Source organism: Entelurus aequoreus, linkage group LG07 (assembly GCF_033978785.1).
Source record: "Entelurus aequoreus isolate RoL-2023_Sb linkage group LG07, RoL_Eaeq_v1.1, whole genome shotgun sequence".
Taxonomy (NCBI): domain Eukaryota; kingdom Metazoa; phylum Chordata; class Actinopteri; order Syngnathiformes; family Syngnathidae; genus Entelurus; species Entelurus aequoreus.
The window spans coordinates 38,598,988-38,610,071 of NC_084737.1; the positions used below are offsets into that span (position 1 = coordinate 38,598,988).

Sequence of the window (11,084 nt, forward strand, 5' to 3'; positions counted from 1 at the left end):
TGCTTCTGTGTTCCAACGTTATGTAAGATGCCGGTTTAAAAATGTATCCACAGGAGGTATTTTTAGCACACAAGTGACAGATTAGTGCGAATCAAAGCAAGCGTACTGCTCTGAAGGGCGTGCCGAAGGACACCACCTCCTCTTCTTCCTCCACAGCCAAGTACACCTCCGCTGGTCCTGCTGGAGCCTTCAGATTGGGGAAAGTCCAAGTCTTGGAGCGAGGAGAAAACATGTTGGCTCCATGAGCGTCTTTGTCTGCAGGAAAAGACAATAAACAATACAGAATTCACACGCTTACATATTTAGCACTATGGTTGTGAGAAACAGTTGAGAAAATAAAAGTCCACGTCATGCATCTTTAAACTAATCCAGTCATGTTATTATATTATCATACACTTGTGGTCCCACTTCCTGTAAGTGATTCATGTGTTTATCCAATGTGAATAATAATAAATAGGACAATAAATCTTAATGAAATGTGGCTTTTGCAGATTTGAGCTGGTCGTGTTTCTTCACCTTCGCGGATGAAGCCGGCCGAGCCTCTTCCCTCCATCTTGGAGCCGTGCTGCATGCTGGGAATCAGCTGCTTGTGCGGTGTGCAGCTCTCCTCCTGAGGCGTAGGCTCCCTGTCCAAAGTGCGGGCCCTTCGTCCGCCCTTCCCCGGGGAACCAGAAGGATGGTGGTGCTCGGCCCTTGTCCTGGCCGGGCCTCGGCCTGCCGCGCCGCTGCTGCAGTCAGGTAGAGGGAAGGTGCCAATGCCGCTGTCCAGAGTGTAAGTGGAAGCACCGGATCCTGCTGGGACACGATGGAAGTGACAAATGATCAACAAGTAACTGTTATTCACCACAAACATACAAAACCTATGATGGATTCAAATAACCAATCATTTTAAAGGCCTACTGAAACCCACTACTACCGACCACGCAGTCTGATAGTTTATATATCAATGATGAAATCTTAACATTGCAACACATGCCAATACGGCCGGGTTAACTTATAAAGTGCAATTTTAAATTTCCCGCGAAACTTCCGGTTGAAAACGTCTATGTATGATGATGTTTGCACGTGACGTCGATGGTTGAAACGGAAGTATTCGGACACATTGAAGCCAATACAAACCGCTCTGTTTTCATCGCAAAATTCCACAGTATTCTGGACATCTGTGTTGGTGAATCTTTTGCAGTTTGTTTAATGAACAATGGAGACTGCAAAGAAGAAAGCTGTAGGTGGGATCGGTGTATTAGCGGCTGGCTGCAGCAACACAACCAGGAGGACCTTGAGGATAGCAGACGCGCTATCCGGCGCTAGCCGCCGACCGCATCGATGATCGGGTGAAGTCCTTCGTCGCGCCGTCGATCACTGGAACGCAGGTGAGCACGGGTGTTGATGAGCAGATGAGGGCTGGCTGGCGTAGGTGGATAGCTAATGTTTTTAGCATAGCTCTGTGATGTCCGTTTGCTAAGTTAGCATCAATGGCGTCGTTAGCAACAGCATTGCTAGGCTTCGACAGGCGGCACAGCATTAACCGTGTGGTTACAGGTCCAGTGTTTGGTTCGGTGTCTCCTGATAGTAGTATTGTTGATCTTCTGTCTATGCTTCCAGTCAGGGGCTTATTTCTTTTGTTTCTATCTGCATTTAAGCACGATGCTATCACATTAGCTCCGTAGCTAAAGTGCTTCACCGATGTATTGTCGTGGAGATAAAAGTCACTGTGAATGTCCATTTCGCGTTCTCGACTCTCATTTTCAAGAGGTTATAGTATCCGAGGTGGTTTAAAATACAAATCTGTGATCCACAATAGAAAAAGGAGAGAAAGTGTGGAATCCAATGAGCCCTTTTATCTAAGTTACGGTCAGAGCGAAAAAAGATACGTCCTGCACTGCACTCTAGTCCTTCACTCTCACGTTCCTCATCCAAGAATCTTTCATCCTCGCTCAAATTAATGGGGTAATCGTCGCTTTCTCGGTCCGAATCGCTCTCGCTGCTGGTGTAAACAATGGGGAAATGTGAGGAGCCCTTCAACCTGCGACGTCACGCTACTTACGGTACAGGCAAGGCTGTTTATCAGCGACAAAAAGTTGCAAACTTTATCGTCTATGTTCTCTACCAAATCCTTTCAGCAAAAATATGGCAATATCGCGAAATGATCAAGTATGACAGAATGGATCTGCTATCCCCGTTTAAATAAAAAAAATTCATTTCAGTAGGCCTTAAAACTGAGATATATTACTCTAAATTATCTACTAATGCAGCAACAACATTTGACTTGCTTGGTTTCTCTAGTGCACAGACTTTAGAGTGAGTGAATGAGTAAGTGGGTGACTAACTTGTTGAGTGAATAAGTGAGTGAGTGGGTGAGAGGCTAAGCTGGTGAGTGAGTGATTAATTAATTGAGTGGGAGAGTAAGTAGGTTAGTGGGTGGGTGACTGAGAGGCTAAACTAGTGAGTCAGTGACTGGGTGAGTGATTAATTGAGTGAGTGCAACAATATTTGACTTGTACTATTTCTCTAGTCCACAGACTTTAAAGTGAGTGAGTGAGTGAGTGGGAGGGTAAGTGGGCGAGAGAGTGATTGAGTGACAGAGAGTGAGTGGGTTAAGTGAGTGAGTGACTGGGAAAGGTGGGTGAGTAACTCGGTGAGTGAGCGAGTTAGTGAGTGAAAAAATATTTGACTTGTTCTGTTTCTCTAGTCCACATACTTTGGAGTGAGTGAATGAGTAAGTGAGTGCAACATTTGACTCGTTCTGTTTCTCTAGTCCACATACTTTGGAGTGAGTGAGTGAGTGCAACATTTGACTCGTTCCGTTTCTCTAGTCCACATACCTTAAAATGAGTGACTATGTTGGTTGCTGAGTGAATAAGTGAGTGAGTGAGTGGGTGTTTGACTGTGTAGGTGGGTGAGTAACTCAGTGTGTGAGTGAGTTGGTGAGTGAAACAATTTGACTTGCTCTGTTTCTCTAGTTGATCAAATTTAAAGTGAGTGAGTGTGTGAGTAACTCAGTGAATGAGTGAGTGCAACATTTGACTTGTTCTGTTTCTCTCGTCCGCAGACCTTAAAATTAGTGACTGGGTAGGTGGTTGAGTGAATAAGTGAGTGGGTGAGGGGCTAAGCTGGTGAGTGAGTGAGTGAGTGGGTTAAGTGAGTGAGTGGGTGAGTAACTCAGTGAATGAGTGAGTGCAACATTTGACTTGTTCTGTTTTTCTCGTCCACAGACCTTAAAATGAGTGACTGGGTAGGTGGGTAAGTGAATAAGTGAGTGGGTGAGAGGCTAAGCTGGTGAGTGAGTGAGTGATTTAGTGGGTTAAGTGAGTGAGTGGGTGAGTAACTCAGTGAATGAGTGAGTGCAACATTTGACTTGTTCTGTTTCTCTTGTCCACAGACCTTAAAATGAGTGAGTGGGTAGGTGGGTGAGTGAATAAGTAAATGGGTGAGAGGCTAAGCTGGTGAGTGAGTGAGTGAGTGAGTGAGTGAGTGAGTGAGTGAGTGTGTGTGTGAGTAACTCAGTGAGTGAGTCAGTGCAACATTTGACTTGTTCTGTTTCTCTCGTCCACAGACCTTAAAATTAGTGACTGGGTAGGTGGTTGAGTGAATAAGTGAGTGGGTGAGAGGCTAAGCTGGTGAGTGAGTGAGTGAGTGAGTGGGTTAAGTGAGTGAGTGGGTGAGTAACTCAGTGAATGAGTGAGTGCAACATTTGACTTGTTCTGTTTTTCTCGTCCACAGACCTTAAAATGAGTGACTGGGTAGGTGGGTAAGTGAATAAGTGAGTGGGTGAGAGGCTAAGCTGGTGAGTGAGTGAGTGATTTAGTGGGTTAAGTGAGTGAGTGGGTGAGTAACTCAGTGAATGAGTGAGTGCAACATTTGACTTGTTCTGTTTCTCTTGTCCACAGACCTTAAAATGAGTGAGTGGGTAGGTGGGTGAGTGAATAAGTAAATGGGTGAGAGGCTAAGCTGGTGAGTGAGTGAGTGAGTGAGTGTGTGAGTAACTCAGTGAGTGAGTCAGTGCAACATTTGACTTGTTCTGTTTCTCTCGTCCACAGACCTTAAAATTAGTGACTGGGTAGGTGGTTGAGTGAATAAGTGAGTGGGTGAGAGGCTAAGCTGGTGAGTGATTGAGTGGGTTAAGTGAGTGAGTGGGTGAGTAACTCAGTGAATGAGTGAGTGCAACATTTGACTTGTTCTGTTTCTCTCATCCACAGACCTTAAAATGAGTGACTGGGTAGGTGGGTGAGTGAATAGGTGAGTGGGTGAGAGGCTAAGCTGGTGAGTGAGTGAGTGAGTGAGCGGGTGAGTAACTCAGTGAGTGAGTGAGTGAGTGCAACATTTGACTCATTCTGTTTCTCTTGTCCACAGACCTTAAAATGGGTGACTGGGTGAGTGAACAAGTGAGTGGGTGAGAGGTTAAGCTGGTGGGTGAGTGAGTGAGTGATTGAGGGGGGTAAGTGAGTCAGTGGGTGAGTAACTCAGTGAGTGAGTGAGTGCAACATTTGACTCATTCTGTTTCTCTTGTCCACAGACCTTAAAATGAGTGACTGGGTAAGTGGGTGAGTGAATAAGTGAGTGGGTGAGAGGTTAAGCTGGTGAGTGATTGAGGGGGGTAAGTGAGTCAGTGGGTGAGTAACTCAGTGAGTGAGTGAGTGCAACATTTGACTCGTTCTGTTTCTCTAGTCCACAGACCTTAAAATGGGTGACTGGATAGGTGGGTGAATGAATAAGTGAGTGGGTGAGAGGTTAAGCTGGTGAGTGAGTGATTGGGGGGGGGGGGGGTAAGTGAGTGAGTGGGTGAGTGAGTAAGTGACTGTGTGAGTAGATGGGCTAGTGAGTGAGTGAATGTGTGAGTGAGTGAGTAAGTTAGTATTTGAGTGAGTTAGGGAGTGAGAGTGGGTGGGTTAGTGCGTGATTGATTGGGTGAATGAGAGAGTGGGTTGAGTGAGTGGGTGTGTTACTGAGTGAGTTAATGGGTGAGTGAGTAAGTGAGTGGGTGAGCAGGAAGGTTAGTGGTAGGTAGGTAGAACTGCTAGCATCAGTCCAAGGTTCCTTTATGTTAGACTTCCTCTTACCAGCAAAGTGTTGGGAGTGAACTGAGTCTGTGAGATTCTCGTCTGATGTGATTTTACCGAGTCGGTCTGATGCCTGTTTGTGAAAAATCACACGAGTTACAAGTGTCGCACTTCAGGAAAAACACTTTCCGGCGCCCACTTCATTCTTGATATGAGAAGAATGTGTAGAAGTTTGCAATGTCGTCATCTTGTATGAAGACAAGAACTAACCTTTTCTACGTCTACAACGCCAATGATGTCGCTGTGCTGACTGAAGACCGGTCTGGACGTCTTACAGTCGAACGAGAGCCGGCGCTGTGGCATTAAAATGGGCTCCTTGCCGTCCACCCTACAACCAGGAAGTATAAACGTTGTCTCATCACTGCTAAAAGTATTTCAGAGTTCAATGGAGAAGAAAAAAGGTGAAAATATGGTCACCTGTTCAGCAGCTGTTGCATAAAGTTGTCCGATCGTCCTCCTCTGTACATGACGGCCAGCTGTCCTTGAGTCTGGTCCATCACCACCTCACAGGAATGACCCCTCCCCGACCTCTCCACGTACGCCCTCTCCTCCTCCAGCGCCCTCCTCAGTCCCTCTGCCTTCTCCATCAGCGTGGAGATGTTCAGTCCTTCCACGCCCTCCTTACATCTGCTGGCCAACTTCACAGAGTCCTTGTTCACCGACGGGATGTTTATCTTCCACTCCCTCTTTTCGTCCTTTGCCTTGGGGGTGTCGGCCTTGCGGCTCAAGGCGGGCAGCTTGCTCTTCTTGCGGCCGAACCAGCTGGCGATGCCGTTGGACGCCTTCTGCTTGACCTCACCGCCCTGGCCCTGACCTCTGTCCTGCTCCTGCAGCTTCAGCATGTTCTCCTCAATGCCCTTCATCACCTTCTGCTCGATGGCCGACTGTGGGCTGGGGACCGGCGGCGGCGGAGGCAGCGGCTTGTCCCCCTCAGACACAGGGGGTCTGGGAGGAGGCGGCGGGAGGCTGTCTCCATACATGGGGTTCTTTTTACCTCTCCCGCTCATTTTGGTTCTTTCCTCTGACTTGGAGGAGTAACGAGGGACGTCGGGAGGCTTAGCCGCTCTGTGGACGGACGAACCCTGGGAAGGTTTGGACGGTGACTTGGGGGGTACCTTGTTGGGGCTGTTGCTCCCCTTCACATTATATGCCAGGTTGAGCGAGCCGGGACACTTGATGTTGTTGCGTAATACTTGAGGAGCATCTGCGTTCGGCGATGGTAGACCGAGTTTACTCTTGGAACTTTCCGTCTTGCTCACACAAAGGGCGGGCGAGGGAGAGAGCTGAGAGGCGTACTTCAACCCCCCGCTGCTCCCTTTCGGTTTCCCATCCGAAGAGTCAGAGTACTTAGAATGTCTCTGCTCCTCCTTGTGGAGCGCCGCTGTTTGACTTTTTTCCTCAGCGGTCTCGTTCACAGCGTCGACGCCTCCTAAACCCGCTTGTAGGTCCTCGGAGCTACGCAGCTTGCCCAGCGCTGCCAGCCTATCCTTGAAGGCGTGGTGACTGGAATCACCCTGAGACCTCGAGGGTCCTGTCGCCGGCCTCTTCGGGATGGAAGATGAGTCACCTCTTCTGGTCAAAGGCGGGTGGCGGCGCTTGTGACGTCTGAGCGTGCTCAGAGCTCTGCTCTGTGGCCTCCTCTCGGGTTAGGGAGGGGTTAAGCTTAGCATTAGCATTAGCCAGGCTGTGATGGTTCACCCACACCAGACTGTCTTCATCATCTTCATCGTCTGATGTCATCTCGAAGGAAGAGGAGGATGACTGCTTCCGCTGAGGAAACGTGGCGAGGACGCTCTCAGGAAGTGATTTCACAAGCTTTCTTTCACCACCATTTGCTTTCGCTTGAGCTTGAGCTGGAAGAGTGGTTCCTTTCTCCGGAGCGTGTGTAGGCTCCTCCTCTCCAGAGTTGGAGGACACTTGACAAATGTTTTGGTAATGTGGTATATTCTGACATACTTTAAAAGAGGATGTGGACGAGGGAGCGGCCATTTTAGAGGTGGCTTTGGGCGCGGGGAAGCGGCCGTAAGCTTCATCCTTAGACGGCGGGACGGAGCAGGCGTCCTCAGGCTGCGGCGGAGAGGTCGGCGCAGAGTGCGTGGCGGGGTAAGACTCAGACCTTGTGGGCGGGGGCGGCGGCTGCCTGCACCGCTCAGTGGTGGTGGCTCTGCGGGTGGGGACGGGAGAGTGGTACACCTCGTAGTTGTTGGTGCGACAGGGGATCCTAGAGCTGCGTGTGAGTTGGGGGCTCAGACGGACGGCGGGGTTGGGGGTCTGACACTTCTCGCTTATGGATGGGATCTTCAGGAACTTCAGCAGTTTGGATGGCGAGTTGATGGCGGCGGCTTTCACGTCACTGAGGCAGGAGGAGCTCGGGCTGACGGAGGAGCCGGCTCTCACATCGGTAGCCGGAAGATCCACACAATCCTTCTCGGAGACGGAGCAGAGAGGGTCCTCACTGGAGTCACAGTCGGGGGCGGGGGCCACCTCCAAAGCAGGAACATGAGGGGCGGGAAAGAAGTCAGTGAGTTCTTCACTGTTATGCTTCTGCTCTACATCCTCCACGCTCACACTGCCGGTGTCTGCGCCGCATTCTGGTGGCTGCTGGGCGTCATTCTTGGTGCTTTGTTTAGACGGCGAGACTGAGATGGATTCCATTGTTCGGATTTTACTGTGACATTCATTCGTAGCAGCTGCAGGAGCATCGTGGTTCTGGGTGGCGGCGGGTGCAGGGCAGGGGTGAGCGCATGTCTTTGGAGGTCCGTCTGGGCTCCTCTTGCAGTGCAGACAGCAGGTGTTGCCCCCCTCGCACTTCGCCGCCCCGTCACCATTGACATGTTGGAGTGTGTCGGCGTCAGTGCGCGAGCAGTGGCAGTGCAAGTGGTGGGATTTGCCCTGCAGGGGGTCCGCCGAGGCCAGGACGGCCTCGGTGGACATTAGCACCTGGCTGTAGTCGCAGAAAGACAAGCTCGTGGTGGTCGGGTGAAACTTGAGAGGGTCCGTCTCCTCCATCTTGCGCAGGACCTCCAGAATGTGTGCTTTCTTCTTGAAGAAGGGAGAAAGAGCCTCCATTGAGGCGGCGGGACCTCGGTGGCCAGGAGAGGAGTGTTGAGCGCGGAAGCCGTTTCCCTTTGGACAAAAAGAGAATAGTGTCAGCATCGACAACACAAAAGATCTTCAAGTGCAAGCGTACAGGAAAGATTAGAGATGCGGGCTATTTTTAGAAACAATAGTGCAGCAAATGTCAGACACGTCAGTGATTACGTCGTCATGTGGTTTTCTATCATCACCTTGGCTTGTGCTTCAGTCTGAGCGGCCTCCAAATGCTTGGCAGAGTCATTGTGCAGCTGTGCATTGTAGTCTGGGAGGGGTCCTGCCTGGACCTGCAACCAGACACTCATGAGGCAGCCATTGTATATACATTGACAGCTACTGTATACGCAACAACCACACACTGTGTTGCCCTGCTTCCTTCTGGAAAAGTTGCAGCACAAAAGATACGATCCATTAGTCAGCAAATTTTGGGAAGTCAAGGGTGCTTGAAGCCAACATTTCCCACAGTGAGACAAATGTGTGTGAGGTTCAAGCAGGTTTGTGGCAGAGAATATAGTCAGCTGATCAATGCGCTTAAAAAAACAACAGTTGTAAGGAAGCATCCTCAAGTTGCCTACATGACGTTCTTATCACCGAGACGACCTGAGGCACAGCACCAGAAATAATATCTTACCACTAACATATTATACATGCACAACATGTAGATTTCCTTCAATGTAAAACACTTTATATGGTCAAGCAACCGTAAGTCAATGGTCCAAACAAGTTAGCACCAAGAAGGCTTGAAAGTGAAGTTGTATAGAAAAAAATAGCTTTTTTTGTTATTTCTTACAATGGGGATGAAAACATAATTTTTGGTAGCCCTGTATATGTATATGCTATATTCAAATTATTGTATAAGGGATCTACAAACCCTGACATTACACATTAGGTTTAGCAAAATTCAGAATTTAATTGAACATGTCTCCCAAATTAAAATCCAATCATTTGAATTGAGGTTGCACGCAGGAAGTAGAATTGCAAATCAAATGAGAGTTGAAGAAGGTGGAGTTGAAATTGTATGATATGTTGGTGTATTTCACAATAGTGCTTTACAGTACACTGTATTTCATACATGGCTGACATACATATTTCATAGAAATATTGTTACTATGAACCTCATATACATATCATATTTTAATTTCAGCAAACATTTTTCATTGACAATTAGGAATAAAAGGATCTTCTATAAAACAGATCATTGCCATTGAACATTCCAAAAATATCAACTGCTCATAGGGTTGAACTTGAAATGGTGACAACATATAAGTACTCGGGATTGTTATTGTCTTCTAGATCACACATTAAAAACCTTTATCAAACCTTATAAAATCAAATTGGGTTTTTTTCTTTAGAAATATGTCTTGTTTTACCCTACAAGTTAGGAAACGCTTGATCCTGACCACTTTCATGCCTTTGCTAGATTATGGACACTTATTTGACAAAAATTAGATCATGTATATCACTGTGCCTTACTTTTTATTACTGGTTGTGGCAACCTTGTCCACCTTTGCGCTTTGTATGCAACGGCAAACTGTCCAGCTTTGTCTCTTCGCAGATTTTCTCGATGGATGGTTTTTATATATAAATCACTTCTTAAGCTAGTTCCCACCTATTTGTGTTCTTATATGTGTAGAGACTCCAGTTGCTGCAGCTTTTGGTCGCAAGACAAATCTTTAGCATGTTTGTTCCTCGAACCAACACAAATATTGGGGGAAAAGCCTTCAGATTGGCTACGCCCTGGTCTTGGAATGACTTACAAAAGGTTCTGAGGTTAACTGAGCTGATCAATTTGGGGGAATTTCAGTCCAGTTTAAAGGATCAAGAAACCAGTCTTATTAGGCATTGTACTTGTTTTTAAATAGTTTTTACTGAAACATTTTATATTTTTTTGACCGGTCGTGTTATTCTCATGTTATAAGTAATTTATATATTTAACTGTGGTGTGTAACTGCTGTGGTTTTTGTTGTATATATATTTTTGTAACTTTGTTTTGCTTCCCTCTTGGCCAGGTAACCCTTGGAAAAGAGATTTTAAGCTCAATGAGTTTTTACCTGGATAAATTAAGGATATTGATACATTTTGATTAATTGTACATATTATAACTATGAAACATTGGAACTTTTTGGAAAAATACTTCATATCCTAGAAGTATTCAAAACGGACGGGATTAGTGTTACATTGTTACATACAATGTAACACTTGAGTTTCTGTTTTTAGTAGTGCTGTCAAATGATTGTTTTACCAACAGGTTATAACTTGCTTGTATAATTTCAATTAACTTAAAAAGGACCCCAATATTTGGACACAGATGCAATGCTCTTGTCAGAGTGTCATACAGGAACATTTTGTTAAATGTTTTACTTGAATGCACAATATTTATTTGCTCAGAACTTTGTAACAGTTGTATCTAAAGTCCAGTCAGGGTTTATTTGAAATGAAATTTGCAACAGTCGGAGTCTCCTCACTTATCATTGCACTGACGTATGCATCGACCTGATCACTGACCGTGCAACACCGCACACCTTTTTAGGAAACCATCTGTGCTTAAGGAAAAGTAACATGAACGGTCAAAATGAATTGTGTGATTAATCTGTGTATATGCATGATTAATGCGTTACTTTTTTGTGATTAATCATATGAGTTAACTTGTTATTTTTGGCAGCCCTAATTTTTTGTATTTAATCCAAAACCTTTGTTAAAGGTGTCAAAAACGTCCTGTTACTTGGTTCCAAATGTATAATTGTGCACAGTTTTATTATTGTCTATTTTCTAAGTGGTAAACACTACTCGGTTGGGGATGTTGGTCTAAAGTTAGGGTGGGATTTGGTATGTTGCGTGGCTTTTGCAGGTGTGCTTGGCATTTTCTGGGCTTTGGGTGCATGTGTTTGGCTTTTTGGTGCTATGGTGCTTTTGGTGCGGCTTGCTGTTCTTTAG

General features: G+C 46.5%; 1 protein-coding gene across 1 annotated transcript in view; it reads right to left on the reverse strand.

The window, feature by feature from the left end:
- The window catches only part of nckap5l (NCK-associated protein 5-like), a 41,927-nt gene that overhangs the window by 1,135 nt on the left and 29,708 nt on the right, over nucleotides 1-11,084 (reverse strand). Inside the window, 7 exon segments of the mRNA XM_062053534.1 lie at nucleotides 107-255; nucleotides 517-792; nucleotides 5,058-5,130; nucleotides 5,268-5,385; nucleotides 5,475-6,631; nucleotides 6,633-8,183; nucleotides 8,345-8,437. Of these exon segments, the coding sequence (XP_061909518.1) occupies nucleotides 107-255; nucleotides 517-792; nucleotides 5,058-5,130; nucleotides 5,268-5,385; nucleotides 5,475-6,631; nucleotides 6,633-8,183; nucleotides 8,345-8,437 (3,417 nt within the window).